We start from the raw sequence: 23,054 nt of genomic DNA, 5'->3' as shown, positions 1-23,054 counted from the left end.
AACGTAATCCAAGGGACGTCTCAGGTATCACAGCCTGCAGAACATATACATACATTAAAGGTCTTCCTGAGAGATGAAAGAAAAATACACTTGGTGGGAGCCGGGCAATTGAATAATTTATTTAGTTTATGAGCAGACCCCGACCACATTCTGTTTAAATCGTCAGAGTATTGACCTTTATTGTTATCATTGTGGAGTCAATTTCCTGACATTTATAAATAAGAAAAGTGGAGGCGTTGCCAATATCAACCTATCAGATTCTGGCCCCAATTACCAACGAAGGCAAATACCAGTGGAATTTTTCATTTAGTATCACTGTGATACTAACGGAAAATTCACTGGTATTTACCAATACGTACCCCTCCGGCGAGGTCCCACGAAGTCCTCGGCGAGGTCCTACACTGGGCTGCTGGCAGGGGCTCCGGTGTTATGTCTGTCTGCACATGTGCATGACACGGGGACCCGGAAGTGCCCGGAAGGCTTAGCTTAAGCCGGAAAGGCACCGCCGGATCTCCATTGCCGGCAATGGGGACCGCATTGCTCTCTCCATCTTAAAGATAGTGAGAGTGATGCTGTGACAAACAGCGCTAATCTTAGATTACCGCTGTTTGTTAAATGCAGAAATAGGACATAATCCCTTTACTGAGCGCTAAAGGGATTATGCTTTGTTGGTAAAAGGTGGCCTCTAGCTATTATTTTCTAGAACAATGATGGGCACTTGTGGCTCCCAGCTGCTTTCTGCTTATTGTCGGGTTTGTTGGTTGTAGCTTGCACCACTTGCTTAAAATGTCTGCTGGTATGTTATTACACATAGATGTCTATTTCATTCAATAAATGTATTTCAACTGAGCTTAGGCATAATGGCCCTCATTCAGAGCCGCTCGCTATTTGCAGTCGTTCGTTCTAAAACAAGGGGTGGCTATTCAAATGAACCGTTCGCTAATTGCGGTCTGTTCACGCCTCTAAGTCTGAACGAGCGAGCAAAACTTGTGGTTGTAATTTTGAAAAATACACCCCCTTGGCGCTTGCACCATACGTCATGTCCGCTATTTATTAGATTAATCGAGTACATCGAACAGTGTATGAACTGCTCGCTATTCTTGTGGCTGGTTTTTTCAACCGCTATTTTGCGAGCAGTTCTGAGTAAAAAAAACCCAAGTGACGTGGTCAATGACGCTGCTGTATTAATTATGCACTCCCTTAAAACGCCCGTTTTGACCTTTAAGCGCGCCTGCGTTCGAATTCCACACCCCCGTTTTCAAGCACCTTCCCCTGTTACCACCCACATACGCCTCCTCCTGTCACTCAAAATAGCAGGCATTCGCTATATAGCGAACAAACGATTTTCGGCCGCACTGACTGGTTCGCGCATGCGTATTATGATCCGTACGCATGCGCAGATGTGCGAACATCGGTCAGAACGAACGAACGGCCGCTTACGAGCGGCTCTGAATCAGGGCCAATGTGCTGCCTTTCTGAAGGTTAGAGTTGCCAATTATCCAACCACTGAAGTGTATCATGTTGCCTATCACTTGTCACACATCGCCATCCATGCCACTTCCTGTTGCACCTGGTATTTCTGAAACTCTGGATGGCACATCTCCATGTGGGCCTGGCAAATCCCATCTGGTAGTACCCGCAATGGCAGAGCATGGGCGCTGCCAGTTTGATTCCTTCATGTCACTACATCAGCCTACCAGATTCCGGGAGTTACACTCACATGACCTGTCTGACCAATAGGTGCTGGAAGCATCCTATCTAAATCTCCTCTGCTGGCATGTTCATTGCCAGAACAAATTTCTTCTGAAGATCAGTCTCCTGACTCTTGGCAGCTGCGGCTTGCTGTCCTGTTCCAGTTCCTGCAGCTGATCCTGCTTCCAGTGCAGCTACATTTGATTCTGCCTTCACTGACTTGCATTTCTAAAGTGCATCTAAATCTGGTTTTGCCTTCAGTGCATTTTAAAGTGCACCTGCATCTGACTCTGGGCCTAATTCAGCAAGGAACGCACGGATGCGGACGCACGCAATCAGCTGCTGCGAGAATATGCTAATGAATGCATACGCACGGCAATCGCAGCAGAATAAGCAGACGCTCAGAACTACATAAAACCACCCACTTCCCTTTACTTGCGTCCTCTATACCTGGCAAGACACCAATATATATACCTAGAAACACCGGTAACATCAAGAATCATCGGACCTAAAAGCACAATACTGGTTGACCTGACCCTCTAGTAGACATAGCGAGACTTCCTGTGCGCAACTAGACCTCAGGCTGCGTCCGCTGCCGCAAGGGCTTACTTATGCACGCCCCTGAAACGCCGCCCAAACGCACAGGCACGCCTGCATTTGCCCGACCACTCCCCCGTCACCACCCACAAACGGCACTTCCTGTCAATCACTTGTCCCTGGTCTGCGGACTCACTGCGTATGCATACTCCATCGCACTGGCCGGTTTGCGCATGCGCACTGTGATGCATACGCAGAGCGAAACCATCGACCTATTGCGTGCGTCTGCATCCAAGCGTTCCTTGCTGAATCAGGCCCTCTGCCTTTAATTATCTGCACTCATAGGGGTATAGCACCTTCTAGAATATAATATCTAGAATTTGATTGGTTGCTATGGGCAACATCTCCACTTCTAAATATACCCAATAGAGTGCTTTTGCACCAGTTTACAATACCTTCACCCATGGTCCATACAGGGCCTGATTTTAAAAGGAACGCACGTATGCAGATGCACGCACCCGTCCGCTGCAAGGATATGCTAATCAATGCATACGCACGGAGACCGCAGTACAAGATGCAGACGCCCAGCCATATATAAAGCCACCCATCTCCCTTTACTCACAGCCTGATTAGTACGCAAGATAGCATAAACATCGGTAACATCGAAAACCATTCTGACTCATACGCACAATAGTGGTTGACCTGACACTGCAGGAATTTGGCTGCTTCCTGTGTACAGCTTACGGTATGGCTGCGTATGCCGCCACACTGCCTTAATTATGCACGCCCCTATAACAGCGTTATAATGCCTGCATTCATCTGACCACCCTCCCATCACCACCCACAAACGGCACTTCCTGTCAATCAATACCGGGAGGGTCTGTGTGCACACAGGGTGTAGTCTGCGTACCATAAGCCGATCGCACTGGCTAGTTCGCTCACGCGCAGTCGATGCATACACATGCGTAGATCAAAAACAATGGCCAAGTGCGTGCGTTCTCTCCTTTGCGTTCCTTGCTGAATCAGGCCCACAGTGTCTAGGACTGCATCTCCAGCTATCTGCATAAACTTGCATCATTTAGTCCACAGTCATCATCTGCGCACTCAGGGCCTGATTCACTGCGGATCGTAATATTGCGTCTGCACGCAGTTCAACTGCTATAGTATGCTAATCCACTGCAATGCAAACTCAGCACAACATAAGGACACCCACTTTACCTTACACACATCCGTAATGTTTAGCAGAATAGCGAAACCATCTGTTCAATCGAGTACCATCGCAGCCTCACGCACCCCTGCACAAGCCCTGACCTTACTAACAACCACGAACGCTATGAGACCTGACACTGTGTATTGGCTCGCAGTGGATAATTTATGCACACCCCTGCAATGGCGTGCGAACGCACTGGCACGCATGCGTTTGGCCGACCACCCCCCCGTCACCACCCACAAACGGTGCTTCCTGTCAATCACTCTGCAATGGATCTGCGTAACCTCTGCGATTGCAGTCCCGATCGCAATAGCTGATTCGTGCATGCGCACTGCGATGCATACGGTCCTCAGTCCAGCAGGTTTCCCATTATATTCTGGCGCTGTATTTACGCCCTACCTTCAGCATTGTGCAGCACATCATGTTCCATTCTCCTGCAGGCTGCCAATGGTATTATAGGCACTTTGTTGTGGTCACTCCTACTACCTGTTCTGCTTGGCAGATCTGAGCACTGTATATTATACTGTGAGTCAGTTACATCAATACCATACATGCGAAGGAGTCTTTTTAAGCCCTTGAGCTTCTGCTATCCTACTACTCATCAAGTCCATGGTCCTGATCCAAAACTACAAAACCCAAGAGTCGTGACATCACTGTTCTATAATGTACAGATAAATGATAGCTAAAATGTAATTGATTGGTATGGTAACACCTCCATTTGACTCGCCCCCATTGAGTGACATTTATGAAAAAAGTTCTGTAGGTCACTAAGGGCAATAAAATTGCAGTTAATTTTCATTGACAGACCCCTGACCTCTCTGCCTGAATGGATTAATAAAAGCTTGCCGGAACAGCTCCTTCGGTGTCAAGCTGTCCCGGTAAAGTCATTGCCTTTGGGTTTCGGATCTGGTAGATACGCATATGCACAACCATCCAAGGGATCACTCTCTAAAAAAACTTTTCTAATTTTGTAGTCGTTAGGCACTACAGGGGATGAGGAACGACTGTGTGATTACAATGTTGTAATTGTATTGTCGTTCCACTATCTGCTAGTGGATACGCACCATAAGTAACAAAGAAAGTGTCCATAGCAACCAATAAGATTGTGGAATTTTCTAGTACAGTTTACTAAAAGAAAGCAAATGTCTGATTGGTTGCTTTCGGCAACACCACCTGTTTCACACTGTTATTTGTAGAACAGGTTTTATAAATGTCACCCATTCTGTCAACATGGGCTGTGAACTTTCATAGCCTTTCCCTAGATCTGTAGTGTTTGCCTTCCTTTAGTACCTCCGGAAAAGGTTGGGCAAATCAGGTGCCAGGTGTCATCTGTAATGCTGTAGTTCTCTACCCTTTTAATATTACAGCTTGAGTATGATAACTGCTACTGTTTGAGACCCTCTTGTCATGTAAGGCGTGGCAACATAGAAACGGGTATTTTGGGGAGAAGCATTCAAAGCTAAATTTCATATGGATCTTTATCACAGCAATAAAGGATAATAATGTTTATATGACAACAACCATGATACATTTACACGTTCTTATGGACAATAAAATACTGCTTCACCCATGCTGACTTTCTTGTGAAAGTGACTTAACATAAAATTTCGCTCATCACTTGTCCTGTAGAATGATTAACTCACCTGGGCGATGTTTAAAGTAAACCATTTGCATTGTGTGTCACACAGCTGATGTGCAAGACTTACCAAGGCAGATTGTAATACATTCATTAGAGCAATTTCCCTTGGCTTCCGAGGAAGCTAAGTTAAGTAACAAATTTATTTATTTATTACCAGTTATTTATATATGGCACACATATTCTGCAACGCTTTACAGAGAATATTTGTCCATTCACATCAGTCCCTGCTCCAGTGGAGCTTACAATCTATGGGCCTGATTCTGGCCAGCTCGCGAGCGCTGAGCGCTCGCAAGAGGGTCAATGGTGCCCTAGTGCGCATGCGAACAACGAAGGGAGCTCCGTCGTGCGCATGCGCGAGACCCGAATAGCGACGGCCAAGCCGTCGCTATGGGTCTCGCACCAAAGGGGGCGTACTGTCGATGTTGATTGACAGCACGCCCCCTTTGGTGGGCGTGCCGGGGCGTTGCTGCCTAGACGGAGGCGTTCCCATGGAGACCCTACCGCAGGGTCTCGTCGCAAGCCCGATGGTCGCGATGGTCTTGACCATCGCAACCATCTTTTTGCCCTCTCGCATAAGCTGTGGGTGGTCACCCACAGCTATGCGAGCGCCAGGAGGCCGCTCCAATATTAGGTAGGAGGGCCCTGATTCAGAGCGAGCGCTCTGGTCAGTTTGTCCGGCTCTGAATCAGGCCCTATATTCCCTACCACATGCTCACACACACTAAGGTTAATTTTTGTTGGGAGCCAATTAACCTACCAGTATATTTTTGTAGTGTGGGAGGAAACCATAGCACCCGGAGGAAACCCATGCAAGCACAGGGAGAATATACAAACTCCATACAGTTTGGGCCATAGTGGGAATCGAACCCACAACCTCAGTGCGGTGTGGCAGTAATGCTAACCATTACACCGTCTGTGAGCAAATTGTATATATATTATATTGTATTTGCCATAGTAATAATAATAAACAATTTCCTTTCCTATTTTCTTTTGTATTCTTCTAAACTTCAGTGGACATAGTTAAAGATCACACTTGTGGCCCCCGCTCCCCATTTATCTCACAAACTGCATCCTAGAACTATACTGAATTACGATTCACAAGACCACATTACTGCATTATCTCATTACAGTACTGGATGGGGGCTCCTGTGCCTTTTGTACAAATTATTTTGTCACAGGTTTTTGCATATTTATAACTCTGGGAACACGATAAGAGCTTTTTTTTAGGGCTAGAGTTTGCATTTAGGGCTGGACCTATATTTGTACAGGGATGTAGTCGGCATCCCGATGTGCCAGATGCCGACGGTCCAAATACTGGTGCCGAAATTCCGACAGGTCGGATCCCAAGGACTTGCAATAGACATTGGTCATTTGGATTATTTTATTAGGATAATGTACTCCATTATCTATGAGCAGTGGGAGAACTTTGCAATTGCAGAGTTTGGAAAGGCAATTTATTGCAGGCCCCAGGATTGGGCTCTACAGAGGTACCCGACCATTGGCCCAGTGACTGCTACACACAGTAGGGTGCTTCACCAAGGTGATGTCACCAGGACGACCTCTAGTTTGAGGGAACTGGAAGCAAATCAAGATTAGCCATTCTCACTAGAACCATGTAAATTGGTTCAAATAGTAACTACTAGATTGGTAGTTAGCATTTGATGGGATTTGCATTGACTCTAATAGTGTTGCTAAAGGACCCACTTCCTTTGATTCTTTAACAGTACAGGCTGATTTCCCATGTATACCTATCATTTTTGCGTCTACCTCCGTTAAAAATTATGGCGCAAATTCCACATTGTGGCTCAGTACAGACACTCAGCAGCGATAAGCAAAAATAACCCGGGAAAGTTATCGCAGCTAATTGAATATGTGTAATCTGTAAAACAGCAATAAGGTCTGCAGCTCCCCTCAACTTAAGAGGACGTTTCAATTCAGCGCGCTGTTTATAGCGATGGGAGGGAGCACCTGGAGCTCTTCTATTCAGTGCGCTGTTACGGCGACTAAATGATTGGAGAAATCTGACTAAAGTGCTGGCCGTGAGGCTGTTTTTTCCGCACAACCTACTGTAGTCGTAAGAAACAGCATTCTCCGACTTAAGTGATTATAGTCGGACTAGAATTGAATAGTCCCGGGACCAACATTCCGGCGCTATTAACATCTCGATCAATTGAATCGATCCCTAAGGTAGTAAGTCGGTCAAAACTAAGAGTCTGCGGGGAGGGAGGGTTAGGGTTAGGCTGCGGAAAAGGTGGGTTAGGGGGAGGGTCAGGGGTAATTATTTTAGGGATATTAGGTCAACATTCATTATTACGTCAACCTGAGAATGTAATTTTGTCGAAAGTGAACATGTTGACATGTTCATCATGACGTTATTGACCATGTCGACATTCAGCATGTTGCCACTGTTGAAATGTCGTTATGGTCAAATTGACGACAATTTGTTTTAAGGTAGGTCGATCTCTACGACCTAACGCTAACCCATAAGCCTAATGAAAATGTTGATATTTTCACATTGTCGCCATTTCACTTGTCAATATTCGTCATTGTCCAAATTTTCCACTTTTTTCGACATTTATTAAATTGACATTTTGACAATATGGACATTCTGGTGTTAACATTATGGATATCGACAGCATTCAGCATGGTGACATGGTCAAAATGTAGACAATGTGGATTTAAGGTAAGTCTATCCCTATTCCCTTAAGGCTAAACCTAACCACTAAATCTAACCCCAATGCTAATGTCGACATTTTGACAATGTTGACATTTCATATGTAGATATTCTGTCCATGTCTACATTTTCCAGGTATTGACATTTATTATGTTGCAAATGTTGACATTCTGGTGTTGACATTTGGCATTTTCACCATAGACAATCTGACTGCATACTGCTGGGAAGCTCCTAATCTCAGGCAGTGTGGGGGCAGGATAAATACAGGACTGTCACCTGACTAAGGAACAGGATGTCTTTCTAGGTGAACTTTCCTTTTTTCAGACTACCTTGAGATAACGTTTGTTAATTATAAACCCAGCTTGTTTCTGTTGTTTTGTGTTTTCATTTGCAACAGTCAAAGATATTACTTCCAAGTATGACTATGTATTAAAAGTTACTGATGCCGTTTTCATATTTTTATAAAATGTATGCTAGAACAATAGCACAATTCACAAAAACTTAGCAGCCCAGAATTTCACATAAAGAAGATTCACTGTAAACAAATGTGAGCATATGATGTAGTTGTGAAACAGTCTGCTTAGCTTGAAAGACAATGGCCCTGATTCAGAGCCGCTCGTTAGCGGCAGTATGTTCGTTCCGAGCGATGTTCGCACATCTGCGCATGCGTACGGTTTTTAGTACGCATGCGCGAACCAGTCAGTGCGGCCGAATATCGTTTGTACGCTATATAGCGAGTGTCTGCTATTTTGAGTGACAGAATGAGGCGTATGTGGGTGGTAACGGGAAGGTGCTTGAAAACGGGGGTGTGGAATTCGAACGCAGGCGTGCTTAAAGGTCAAAACGGGCGTTTTAAGGGAGTGCATAATTAATACAGCAGCGTCATTGACCACGTCACTTGTTTTTTTTTAACTCAGAACCGCTCGCAAAATAGCGGTTGAAAAAACCAACCACATTAATAGCGAGCAGTTCATACGCTGTACGATGTACTCGATTAATCTAATAAATAGCGGACATGACGTATGGTGCGAGCGGCCAGGGGGCGTTTTTATCAAATAAACGAACGTATGTTTTGCTCGCTCATTCAGACTTAGAGATGTGAACAGACCGCAATGTGCGAACGGATCATTTGAATAGCCACCCCTTGTTTTTGAACGAACGACCGCAAATAGCGAACGGCTCTGAATGAGGGCCAATGTTCTTGATAATTGCCCTCTGGTGTTGAATGGTAGTAGGCTCAAACACATGTAAATCAGATACATGTTATGGTAATAACAGTGGTTTGGTGGTGGTAATGTCTGCGAGCCAAAATGTATGAAGAGGACTTGCAGATCGGATCTTAGCCCTTTATCACCACTGTTATTACCTACAGAAAGGGGGAGATCAGCAAGCTGTTATAAGTGTCTGGGACTTACCAGTTTGATTCGTGTTCTACTTCTCCCCAAAGAGATTGGGTAGTTGGTTGCTGCTCAGTGGGAGAAGGACTGTCAAGTTCTTATTCATTGTTAATGTTTTGTGTAATACATTTTGATATTTAAACTTCGGTAACTAGATTCTGTCCTACTTCTTGTGAACCTATAAGAAAGGAATCAGTGGGGGCTGTAGGCACGGGCTAGCAGGGCCATCGCCCGGAGCGCCATAGCCAAAAGGAGCGCAGCCCTGCCTGAAGTCACCATCGCCCGGCCGGCTCTGGCGGAAAATCCCGCACCCACCCTCCCTCTGGCATTATTGGGTAAACGCTCAGGGGGAGGGAAGGGGCGCGGAAGTGCAGCACAGGACAGCGCTGGGCGCAAAGAATCCTAGCGCCAGCCCTGAAAGGAATGATTATTAGCCTGAATTTTGAGAGGACCTGGGCATAAGATCAACGAAAACCACTTGTTTCCCTACAAATTAGAAAGTATACTGTACAGTGCATCCGGAAAGTATTCACAACGCTTCACTTTTTCCACATTTTATAATGTTACAGCCTTACTCCAAAATGGAATAAATTCATTTTTGTCCTCAAATTTCTACACACAATGGAGCTCATTCAGACCTGCTCGCAAGATGCGGCCGCTCGCTGGCAAAAAGGGGCTGGATATTTAAATGAAATGCTCGCACTGCGTGGCGTAAGGATGCCCTCTATGTCTTAGCGAGCTACGGCACTGAGCACTTGCAAGTGTATTAAGATGTCCCCTTTCCCCTCGCAACACACGTCATCTCCTGGAATTGTTTGATTAATCGGTAACATCGAGAGGCATCGGAGCTGCTCGCAGCCCTTGAGGTTGCCTTTCCCAGCCGCAAGCACTGCGATCAGTGCTGGCTGAAATACATGCAGGTGACGTGTACAATGACGCTACTTTGCTAATTATGCACGCCCTCTAAACTGCGTTTTTTGTTGGCCTGACACGCCTGCGTTCGCAACACCACACCCCCATTTACAAACACCTTCCCCTGTTACCACCCACAAACAGCACTAGCTGTCACTCAAAGTAGCGGGCAGTCTGTGTGCTACGAGCGCACGATTGCCCATCGCTGAGACTGGCTTGGGTACACGCACTATAAATTATACGGAAGCGCACTGAGCAACAATCGCCGGGCAGCGAGCGATCGCTGCTTAGCAACCGGGTCGGAATCAGGTCCTATACCCCATTATGACAACGTGTAAAAAGTTTTTTTGAGATTTTTGCAAATTTAATAAAAAAAAAACCCTAAGAAATCACATGTACATAAGTATTCATGCCCACGGCCGGATAAGGTCTGTGGGGGCCCCTGGGCAACAAACTTGTGGGGGCCCCTATATACCACCGTTTGTCATCCTAGGAAAAAAAAATTTTCTTTCTATTCACCTTAATGCTCCCAGTAGTAATGCCCCTCTAGCAATGCCCACTGTAGTTGTGCCCCTTATGCAATGTCCACAGTAGCAGTGCCCCTTATGCAGTACCCCCAGTAATGGTGCCCCTTATGCAGTGCCCCTTGTAGGAGTCCCCACTATGCTGTGCCTCCCGCAGTAATGCTCCTTATGCAGTGCCCCCAGTAGTGGTCCCCCCATGCAGTGCCCCTTATATAATGCCTCCAGTAGTGGTCCCCCTATACAGTGCCCTCAGTAGTGGTCCCCCCTATGCAGTGCCCCCAGTAGTGGTCCCCCCTATGCAGTGCCTCGTATATTGTGCCCCCAGTAGTAGTCCCCCCTATGCATTGCCCCCAGTAGTAATCCCTTCTATCCATTGCTACTAGTAGCGGCCCCCGCCCCTATACAGTGCCCCATGAAGCAACTTACCTGAAACCCCGCTCCTGATGCGACCGCCGCTGTCAGCTCCGAGTCTCGGCTCTTCTCTTGCACAGTTGGGAGAGACGTCAGCGGCATGCCGTCTCTCCCATCATCACCCGCTGAGAGGGATCCAAATGGATCCCTCTCAGAGGAAACCTAATAAGAAGCCCATCTGCTTCTATTGGATAACACCATCTAAAGTTGGTGTTAACCACCGGTTTCAAGCTTCGGAATGTATCACATTCCGTAGCTTGGTGCACATGAAAAATGCGATCAAACCCTCGAAAACTGCATTTTCAGGGGTTTGACCGCATTTTACACTCTAGTACATCCCGATACACAGCCATGTTGTGGAGCGAGTCCTGCCTTAACATGTGAGGGGCAGGTTGTGCCAGAGAAGAGTCAGGGTCTGTGCACTACATACATTACTACCTTCCCGGAAGTCTCAGGAGGCTCCTGATTTTTCGAGTAACTCCTGCCAGGGGTGCCGAGAGGAGGGGGAGTGGGTACAAATTACCCGGGCCCGGGCTTCCTGTGGGGCCCAGGTCCGACGCCGCCCCCCCTTCCCTCACAGCAGCCCAGCACACAGCGTGTGCTGAGCTGCAGCGGGAGACTGGTCGTGGCTACTGAGCAGCAGCCACAGCAGTCACCTATGCCTGTGGAGGGGAGAGCAATCACACTGATCGCGCCCCCTGGCTTTGCGCCAGGCTGAGGGGGCTCAGAACGCCGCCCTCGCCAGCGCGCAGAGCCGCTTTGCTGCGTTGAAAATCACCCTCCGTGGCCACGCCTCCCACGATTAGGCCACGTCCCCTGTTACCCGGGCCCGCCGCCGCTCTTGGCAGGCCTGACTCCCGCACCCTCTGATGGTAGGCACTTCTCCCGCATTCTGCACCCTTCCAAGTGAAGTGGGAAGAATAAGGAGAATTTTCTTGTGGACCGGCAGGTCCACGAGTAGAGGGCGTGACCTAATGATGCGATTCTATGAGAATTGCAACATTTGGCCTCGCCCCTTATTAAAATATGCGCCATTCGCTGCAAACTGTCTCGAGGGGGCAGGGTTTAATGACGCAACCCGTATGGCCCCATCCCCAACATCTCCCACCTGCTTCTCCCGGGGAGACCTGAGTAACTCTAAACCATATACAGTACACATAGCCTAACTCTAACCCTAAAATATTCCTAGTATCTCTAAGCCAGAAATCCTTGGGGAAGTGTGTTAGGGAATTTAGGGAGTGATTCATCTTAGGATGGAATTGCAAAGCTGCAAGCAAGCAGCTTTGCAATTCCGTCCTTGCTAATATGAAAATGCAGCAGGAGGTGTATGACACCCCCGGCTGCATTTGCGATCCCAGCACTGCGACCAAGGTCGCAGGCTGGGATCACCATCGTGATGGATGGCACTGGGCCACCGGCCATCTGAGGAAGCCTCAGCTTATGCAGGTTGACTGGCTTGCAAGGCCAGGAAACTGCATCCATGGACACAGCCCCTGGCCTTACCACTCCCGGAACGCATGCCCCCCTCCACCTCCCTTCCCACCCCTTTAATGCCTCTGCCTGTCAATCAGGCAGAGGCATAGCAGAGGCTGCATGCGATCACTATAATTGGGAATCTGCGTTCAACAAATCAGCCCCTTAGACTGTAAGCTAAAGAAGGCACAGTGACAACTGAACGCAGCTGAGATGGCTGCCTCACCCTCTGCAAATATGTAAAGTGCATTGAGCCCTATTGGGACAAAGGTGTTCTATAAATAAATTTTTATTCATATTATTATTATTATGCCTCTCTTTCCACAAAGTTACCTAAAATAATGTATTGCAAGTAATCTATAATATTAACCTGTGCCTTGGAGTGAAAGTCTTGCTTTAAGTGGCCTAACTAGTCCTACTATATCAACACAATGAATAATTAGCATATAGGCAGCATATAGGATTACCAACATATTGTAATCACAGAATCCAGAATGCATTCACCAATCATGTGACCTGCTTCAGTGCCTGTCTTCTTATCCCTAAGCAACGACCTGGTGGAACATAACCTAATCAATCACCAAGGCAGCCCACACTCATCTTAATAAATTCTAATATACAGTTGTGCAGAATGACATAATGTATAGAAAAACAAGGAAGACCATGCTTAGGGGCCTATTTATTACGCTCTTTTTCATAAAATTATGTAGAAACTGTTGTTTCTGCATAATGTTATTGTTTCTTGCTATGTACATATAGCACAATGCAGGAGACTTCATACAAAACTCCGTCAGAGTGCTATTAGCACTGCAGATCGCAGTCCCTATTATTATCAATGGGGACTACGATTTGACCCTGTGCGCATGCGCAGTGTCAACTTTCCCTGGAGAAGTCTTTCACAACATGAAAGACTTCTACAGAATACCAGGGAATATAACTCGCAGGGACAGCAGTTATCGCAACCGCTGTCCCTGCAAATTTCCTATAGTACATAGCGGGGATAATTTCAATAAAAATACCCGTCGTGAAACGGATATTTAATAATCGTGCCATTTACGTGATTATTAATACACAGGAACGATGTACTTAATATCCCGATGTGCGGGATGCCAGCGCTTCCCCCGACACCAGTCAGAATCCCGACGCTGGCATCCCGACTGACGGCATCATTACAGTAAGTAGTGGGGTTAGGGTTAGGAACTAGCGGGAGGGTTAAGCACTAGGGGGGGAGATTTAGGGTTAGGTTTAGGGTGCGGGGAGGGTTAGGGGTAGGGGAAGGGTTAAGATACTTACAGACAGCTGTCGGTATACCAGCGCCGGGATTCTGACCACCGGGATCCCGAGCACCGGCATCCCAAACCCAACCCCCTCTTAGAAGCAAGTTCTGTTTGCCTTTCACATTATCACATTGGTGGGTGGTTCAGAAAACCTTGTCTTTTTTTTATTTTTTATCTGTACAAGTAATCATTCCATGTAATTAAAGCAAGGGTATTCAGTGGAGAATTCATGTGTTCATTACTCACACAACATACCTGACTGTATTTGTGTGGCTGATAACCTCTCCACTTGTGTAAACTGCAGAAATACTGCGGATTGCGGAAACAATGAGTCATTCCATGAAGAATGGAGGAGCTTTCCCTGCTTGCATTGTCAACAGCCCTCAAATTATGAGAGAGATTAGAGGAGATCAGAAATAAAGCAATTTAATTGCTTAATTGTAAATACTCAATTCTTCTATAAATCACTGAGCTGAATACACAAAACAGCTACAATGCAATTCCACTAACATGTATTTCCTATGCCCCGGGTGCACTGGAGCACAAACATAGTGTTGCTGGGATAGCACAACAATGCTGGATATACTGTACAAACTATTCTTCAGGAGCTTTAAAGGAAGATTCCATCTGCAGGTGGCTTTTACTTCATTTTTTCACATGCTATTTAGCAGCTTTTACAAAATGTAGGTGTCAGTACTTTCTTTGGTTTAGACAGATCACTAGAAAAGACAAATATCATAGGACTGCCTGATTGCAGAAATACTGTACATTACTGAAAAGTACAGTAGGAAGACAGAGAGAAAAGCTTATGTGTATCGTAAATGTTGTAGGACATCATCAACAAGCCAATCAGTTAAAGTAGTGTAAAATCAAGAGGACATATGTTCCTAGTTTCATGGCATTCTATCTTCCACTCCTCCTCCTATTCTGCTAATGTTACTTATCGAGCTGATAAATCATTATAGGACGGTCTTGTATATTTGAAAGGTAGCCAGTCACCATTTACAGAAGTTATTCTGTCATTACCAACTGTTTGAAGTAATGATCAAGAGTCATAGTTTACATTGAATATTTAGAAGTGCAATAAATGTTGCATTAGCGGATGAGCTGTAGTTTGATGCTTACTACCAAACTACATTTATTACCGCTTGAGTTTTTGTACCAAAACATGTTTACTACGCCCATGTCAGTGACCCCAATTTCATAAACCTGTCTCTGGAGGGCATACTAAAGGAGAGGAGACTGTAGAATAACAGACCCTCCAACACGCCCCCTACACCAGGTACAAAATGCTCTGCTCCAGGACTTTCCACTTTACTTATAATTGCAGCCACCTGTGTTGAACTAGTTAAACGACGAGAAAGGTGTTTCAATGGGATACGGTCATAATACCGACCATGGGGATTCTGGTGATCAGAATGCGACATCTGTCAGAATCCCGGGATCCTGACCGACAGCATGTCGAAGGGAAACTAGCGGGGTTAGGGTTAGGCACTAGAGAGAAGGTTAGGCACTAAGGGGGCTGGGTTAGGTTTAGGGTGCGGGGAGGGGGAGGTTAGGTTTAGGCACTAGGGGGAGGCTAGGTTTAGGCACTGGGTAGGGAGAGGGGGTGGATTAGGTTACGGACAGACAGGTGTCGGTATCCTAACCCTGTCGGGATGCATCAGTATTCTGACATCCGGGATCACGAGCGCCAGCATCCTACATCCTACGTACCCAACCCGTTTCACCACAGGTGACTGCAAACATAAATTTAGTGGGAAGTCTAGCAGCAGAGCTTTTTGGAATTGGTGGAATGGGTCATGTTGGAGGATCTGGAATAGTGGGGGTAATAAGTCACGGTCAAAGGAGAGGAGACTAGAATAGTTGGGTATAGAAGCTGGGGTTACAGACGTGAAGACTGTAGAACAGTGGGGAACATAAACTGCAGTAAAGGAGAGGAAAAGTTCCATTATTTATTAGAATGCATTCATTTGCGTTTTTCTGTTGCCATTCACTATTTTAAAATGAAAAAATGTTCCGTGCTTTGAGAATGAAGCTGCTCAGTATGAAGTCAATTTCTAGAATAATTGTTTAAATACGAGCGCTACAAGTAAATAATATTGTGTTTAAAATAACTGTGTGTGTCTAAAAATGTATCAATAAAAGGATATTATGTTGACAGATATTATGTATCAAAATGTGTATCAGTAAAGCACTTTAAAACAGAGACAAAAGATAAATAAAAACATACCAGGCGCCCAGAAAGTAGGGGGTGCGACCGCACCCCCCGTATTGACGCTGCTGGATCAGCGGCGCTCCATCTCCATAGCAGTGCCAGGTATGGCCGGCGGCAAATGACTCCATTGTCTCCGGGAGTTCCGCCACTGGCGCTACCTATAATTTGCCAATAGCTGGCAATGAAGACCATCAAAGTCTGTCCTGCTTCATTGCTACCCCGTCAGGTTAAACATCTATACACATGCGCAGACCACTGCCATGTATGTGAAGTTCACATTGAACCCAGAAAAGGACACTGCTGAGAAATGTGAAAACACTAACCCCATCCCACCCATTTTTTGGCTGGGTACAAATCGCTGGGTACACATCGCTCAGTGTGTATCCAGCCGGCGACGTTTCTACCCATTGGCCAGGATGGCACTCGCCAGGGGTGCTGGCCAAGGGGGGGGGGTGCCATCCATGGCCAGGGGGTAGAATCAGTACAGGACTGCCAGGATTGGAGTCCCAGGTACGCCCCTGCCTCTTACCTGAGGCAGATGTCTAAGGGCTGGGTAGCCGCTGCTGCTTGCAGGCGGCTGCCTGGTAGACACAATTAATGAATACGTGTGACATCATCATGTCGCGCACACTGCATTGCTGCACTGAAGAGGAGCCGGCCACAGCCAGATGATATAGTAAGTATGCGTGTGGGCTGTGGGAGCTGGAAGTGGGTGACCAGGGACTGGAGAGACAGAAGGGGGACTGGCTTAGGAGACAGAAGGAGGATGACTCAGGAGACAGAAGGTGGATAGCTGGGGAGACAGAAGGGGTATGGCTGGGGAGACAGAAGAGAGACTGGCTGAGGAGACAGAAGGGGGATGGCTGGGGAGACAGAAAGGGGCTGGCTGAGGAGACAGAAGGGGGATGACTGGGGAGACAGAAAGGGGCTGGCTGAGGAGACAGAAGGGGGATGGCTGGGGAGACAGAAAGGGGCTGGCTGAGGAGACAGAAGGGGGATGACTGGGGAGACAGAAAGGGGCTAGCTGAGGAGACAGAAGGGGGATGACTGGGGAGACAGAAAGGGGCTGGCTGAGGAGACAGAAGGGGGATGACTGGGGAGAAAAAAGGAAGATGTCTGGGGAGACAGAATGGGTGCTGCCTGATGAAATAGAAAAAAGTGCTGGCTGATGAAACATGGGGGCTGGGTGGGGATACAGAAGGGGGGCTGCTGGGGAGATGTTATAAATAAGAGTGTAATTCAGAAATTATGAGGGGCACCAGCCTGTTACTTTGCCAGGGGTGCTCAGACCCCTAGATACACCCATGTACCCAGCTTTACTGTACTTTCTACAATTCTTCCTACATCACAGAAACACAAAAGACAAAACATATGTTAGAACTATGCTCTACAGCTAAAACAATAGAACCATACACTAGAGTCAAAACAAAAATAAGAACAATGGTGGTGGCCATTTTGTTTAAGTCAAAGTTCTTCAAAATAAATGCAGAGTGATTGTGGTGAACTGTTAGTGCAGACAAAATATATCACTGTTAGTAAGTAATGGGAGAAAGATTTACGGGGTCTTTTATTTTAAATAAATGGTGTGTTAGCTTAATAAATAGACCTGTGGGGGGGGAATGGGACTCAATAGAGGGGTATATGGTGGAGGGAATAGCCACTTTAAGGTTTTGCTCATTTACGAGTCTTTAATTTTTCACTAAACAACATTTGCATCAATTAAACAAGCAGGTAACAGGTTAAATCCTGCTGAATGTAGTATTCATCTTCCTTTAATCTCTAGAGACAACAGTTCCGGTAAAGAGAGAAGATGCAGGGAGTTTGGCATTCTGGTGCTCTCGCTATGCCTGACTTGTCTTGGCCAGGCTGTACTCTTACTTGCCATTCCCCACACACTACTTTGTAATACACTTTATTGTTCCCTAATCCCTTAACAGGCCTTTTTATGTTTAGTGGATTCTGCCCATTGATTTTTAAAGTGTAGGCGTTGACTGAGCAGCTGCTTGACCACTTTATCTAAATAAGACAGGATTTCTCCCCTCCATTTCTTCCAGTGTTTGCACAGATACGATTATGATATGCTGAGAGATGGCTTATGCCTTACAAGTCCATAACCTTGTGCAAAGTTGGAAAAGAAAGAAGAATGTGTTGTCTAACTGAATGGTTGCATCCCTAGTTCCTTCACATTTGCAGCCTTTGTCCTAAAGTAGATCAGATAGATCAGCAGAGAATTTCCCTGGGGTCTTATCATACTTATATACCATCGCTCTTCTAGTGTAATAAGATAAGCTTGGGTTATTAATCCTCGTATTGGCCACAACTTGCTCCATCATGGATCTCTATATCAACCTGATTTCCTCATTCCTTTATATCATTCTTTATTTTAATAAATGGAATTTATCCTTATTTAAGCTTTCCCTTTACGTAAATATTTTTAAATATCTTGCTATTTGCTATTGCCCCCTCCTGGACCCAAATGTCTCTGACTCCATCTACAGGGTCCCTCTTTTGAGTTTGATGTATAGCTGTGTTTGGATCAAGCTCTTTCATTGGCCCTCATGTATAGCAAGCTGTGTTTTATGAAAGATATTATTTGCATTATGGTGTCTGTAAAATGCTGCTATTTCAGTGGTGGCAAAGTGACTGGCTTTATAGTTGGCTCCAATATAATCGTAAATGTAATGAAATTGACTGGATCATTTTTAGGCACGAGTCTGGTTGGCAGACAACCACTGTCAGAGCTTTTGGGATGCCCGTGTGCAGCAAGCTTTAGGTGCATACAATCTTTCACTGTTACTGTGTGAAATCTTGAAATATATGAATGCGCCCCATTGGTCTGATTCAGAGGTGAACGCTAATGCAAGCACGGCTGCGATTTCTTTCTGATTCGCTGCTATGATAATATGCAAATGCTACTTTCAGTCTTCCCCTTCTGTAACTGCCAGTGCCGGACAGTGCAAGCCCTGAGATGCCCACGTTCCATGTCCATTGACAGTGGAAATCTGCCGGTGTACTCAAACACTCCACCATCGACACATCATCGCAATGACCATCTAAATGTTCAACGTTCTCCTTCTGAACATTCTCTAACCATGTCCTCTGTGGCTGCGGCTCTGTCACTAACACGCCAGGACACTCCCATAACACGCCCCTTGCCTTTTTTTGCATTCACTTCAGTCACCTCCCAGGAACGCCCATGGCTGTCCATCGCCAGCTCTATTACAATCGACTATATTCTCAGCAGCGGTCTTTGTGTATACTCAGTGGTACACATGTGCCATAGGGGCTTCTCAGACTTTTCTACGCCCATGGCTTTCCGCCGCCTGCTCTATTACTATCGGCTCTATTCGCCGCAGCGGTCTTTGTGTACACTCAGTGGTACGCATGTGCCATAGGGGCTTCTCAGACTTTTCTACGCCCATGGCTGTCCGCCGCCAGCTCTATTACTATCGGCTCTATTCGCAGCAGCGGTCTTTGTGTACACTCAGTGGTACGCATGTGCCATAGGGGCTTCTCAGACTTTTCTACGCCCATGGCTGTCCGCCGCCAGCTCTATTACTATCGGCTCTATTCGCAGCAGCGGTCTTTGTGTACACTCTGTGGTACGCATGTGCCATATGGGCTTCTCAGACTTTTTGTTCTTGCACAGTAGCAAAAAATGGGTCAACTGCGCAAACATCGACACTGCGCCCAGCTCTGAGTCAGGCCCTGTGTCAGTGTCAGTCCTTTTCTGTTACTTTCTCTGTACAACCACTACTAGATTTTGCTATATTCCTCCCCCTTCACTGGAGATATGCTCCTCTTCTTCCCAACCTCAGCTGCCCTTGTATTTTCTAGAATGTACTTGATAAATGATGGCTGAAGGGTTGCTATGGGCAACTTCTCCAGTTATTATTTCTTCTTTGTGTATTATCCTTATAGGGTTTGATACATCTCCCCCAAAATGAGTCACACCCATACAGCAAATGCTGGATTTACAGAGGGGGATTCGTCATATAAGACATGGTTTAGAGATTAACATGTAAATATGTCAATGCTATATTGCTATATATTAGCTATGACATGAAAATTGTGCATCTACATAAATTAGATTTCCATTTCTCTGTCTGATGATGATTATTGTCGAATCTTCTCTCCAGATGCATCTATGCAATAAATATTAAGGTGTATGGAATGGAAAATAAATATGTTTTAAAATGCAAGTTTTCAGACACATCATTGTCCATATGCAAATGTGTCACCTTTATGTTCAGTGCCCAGGTAGTGCCTAGGTACTTTTAGTATATATAATGTTTGAATATGTCCGTACAGACTTGGAGTCTGCGCAGTATTGCTCTCCACTTTCAACATTTAAGCTATAAACTCATGATCTTACTGTATTGTTCAATTTAGCAAGAAGAAACATTAATTCTATATAACAGTGATATCTTAATTCTTTGTAAAGGTAGGCCACATGCACACAGGATAGAGGAAAGAGGGATCCCAGGACAGAGAGATCTGTAGATCTCCACACACAATGCCATTATCTATTGCACGCTGCACGCCGTTGTCTAATGCCTACAGCCCAACATCTGGCAGAAGCAACCTATATAAGCCCTGGCACATTTCCTTTGAAATACCTCACAACCTGCAACCTCCTACCTCAGTAACCTTCACAAAGGCAGACAGACCCTTACTGACCTAACGCCACCACTTGTTTAAAGCCACTGGGTCATTAGTCACCTGTCGCAGTTGTGGGGCAATCTTTGACCATGCCAACCACACATACGCGAGCAAACACACGCAAAAAACCACAGCACATAATTTTTCATTAATAAAATTATGTTCGTTAATCAGCCCTAGGTCAGTTATCCAAAATGTAAGAGCAAAATGTTTGCAGAGATTACAAGACATACAAAGTTTACAAACCAAGTCATAGGGTCTGGAGACCCGAGGCCAAGGCTCTTCCTGCCCAGTCCTGTCCTGTCTTACACTCTGAATGCTTTATACAATCATAAAGCAAACCTGACTACATTAAATCATTTAGTGACATCATATCTACTCAAAATATATTCATTAATCAAAGCCACAGCAAACAAGTAATTATAGACTGTCTATCCTTGTACTGCTGTCAATGACTTGTCAACATATTATAGTGATGACAGCTGACTTGTTCAGTTAATTGGCATGGATTACAGAAAGAGAGCATACTTGGCTATGAAAATACAGTATATTTCTGGAGGTTATATAGGAGCCAGAGGCAGATAGCTGCTGAGATGATGAAACATTCAGACACTAATTCTTCTGTCACATTCAATTTTTCAGGGTGGTCAAAGAAGAGATCTCAGATGACAACGCAAAGCTCCCGTGTTTTAATGGAAGAGTGGTGTCCTGGGTGAGTGTTCTCATATAGGAGGGATGGGACATTATCATACTCTATGAGCCGGAATCTCTGTCACATACAGGAATTAACCACAAGTGACATCACCCTTACTGTATTTTTGTTGACATCAATCTTTGAAGATAGAAAGGTGATCTTTTCCATGTGTACGATAAACCATAAGGATTTGACAGAAGAAATGCAGTATATTCATTTAAAATATAATAATAATAATAATAATAATAATAATAATAATTAAAACAATAATAATATCTTAATATTACATTTTGTGGAGTTATATTTTTTAATTAAAAAGTTCCAGCAACTTTGTTGTTCATTTTCATATTATACATTCTGTGTTCATAAGTTTCTCTTTAAGATCAGTAGTTAAATAGCATCTTATCAGGCAGCAAAGGAAGGACTGGTGATATCAAGTAAGCTCATTATAAAATGTTTGGGTTATAATACGGTGTGCAATATGTTTTTTATAATCCTCCAGTGACCTCTGTAATATTCTTTATATTTCTTTTCTCGTTCTAGTAAGTGTAACCGTGTTTCCCACTAGAAAGCAGTAATGTTGTAGGCAATACGGTTCATTATGGTATTAATATGTGTACTTTTACACTAACCTGTATGTAATAATACTTAAAGGTATTAACCTGAACCTGTTGCAGGGAAAATATAATGCAAGTCATTCTGTAAGGTCATTTTCTTTTGCTAGAGAGCTCCAGCTATTACACTTCCATGGTACTGCTGGGCTGTTAATGCTGCCAGTCTATCTATTAAATGCGGGAAGGGGTTGTGCGTTAGTGTTAAAAAATGGCATTATGTCTGTATTCTTATGCTTGGGTCTGCGATCCCTTTGTTTGTCTCATTTTGGTGTGCATATGTATATTTATAATTGTTAGTATATTCTGTGTCTTGCAATAAAAGTGAATGTTTTTAAAAAAAAAAAAGGCATTACCCACTTTAACTGACGTTGTCGGTTTTGATGCGAATGCAGCCAGCTGTACTTCAGCTGACAAGGTGTGTCCGCACCCCCCGGCTGTGTTTCTAAAGAGAAAATTTGTTCTATACATGTGCAGAACGGATCTGTTCTGACTATCCGGACTTTCCTGCGGACCAGGCAATATCTGACCAGTATTGCTGGAAAAATCGTCAGTTAAGTGGTTAAAGGATGTTTTTGATGCACGTGAGGGGATAACGGCTTATCTCTATATACACAGGGGGATAAGAATCCAGGAAGGGGGGGGGGGGGTGTTGAGGTACCTGTAGTTGTACCGTGTTAAGAAGATGGTTGGGGAGGGATGTTGCAACACTGACATCACCTTTTGTATTTTACATAAAATGACTTTTGCTGAGGAAAAAATACTTGGCTGCACATCCAAGTATTCAATTTGGACCACTATGTGTGAGAATATAAGAATGGCAAATTGTTATTGCATCCTAATAAGCACAGGTTTTTCTGTGAGTTGCAGACAAAGCAGCTTAGAAATATTAACCTGTTTCTGCCTCTTTTTTTCCACAGCTGGTACTGGCAGAAAGCTCACATTCAGATGGTGGATCTCAAAGTACAGAAAGCCGAACAGAACTGCCCCCTCCGATTGAGAGAACAGGCGGGATTGGGGACTCGCGCCCGCCATCCTTTCAGTAAGAAATGTCATATGCTGGCTGCAGTTTTTCCTTATATGTAATCTACGTGTACACATAAAATGCTGGGCACTATTTTAT

At 45.1% G+C, this 23,054-nt stretch overlaps 1 protein-coding gene across 2 annotated transcripts in view; it reads left to right on the top strand.

Annotated features, from left to right (window-relative positions):
- Positions 1–23,054, top strand: part of DVL1 (dishevelled segment polarity protein 1) — a 248,251-nt gene that overhangs the window by 57,488 nt on the left and 167,709 nt on the right. For both annotated transcript variants that reach the window (XM_088482235.1, XM_088482236.1), the window contains exons 2-3: positions 21,269–21,338; positions 22,852–22,973. In XM_088482235.1, the coding sequence (XP_088338361.1) occupies positions 21,269–21,338; positions 22,852–22,973 (192 nt within the window). The remainder of the gene's footprint in view (positions 1–21,268; positions 21,339–22,851; positions 22,974–23,054) is intronic.

Source organism: Taudactylus pleione, unplaced genomic scaffold (genome assembly GCF_031769625.1).
Source record: "Taudactylus pleione unplaced genomic scaffold, aTauple2 ptg000284l, whole genome shotgun sequence".
NCBI lineage: Eukaryota > Metazoa > Chordata > Amphibia > Anura > Myobatrachidae > Taudactylus > Taudactylus pleione.
Note: the sequence above shows the minus strand (reverse complement) of the source record. Positions and strands in the feature narration are given on the sequence as shown.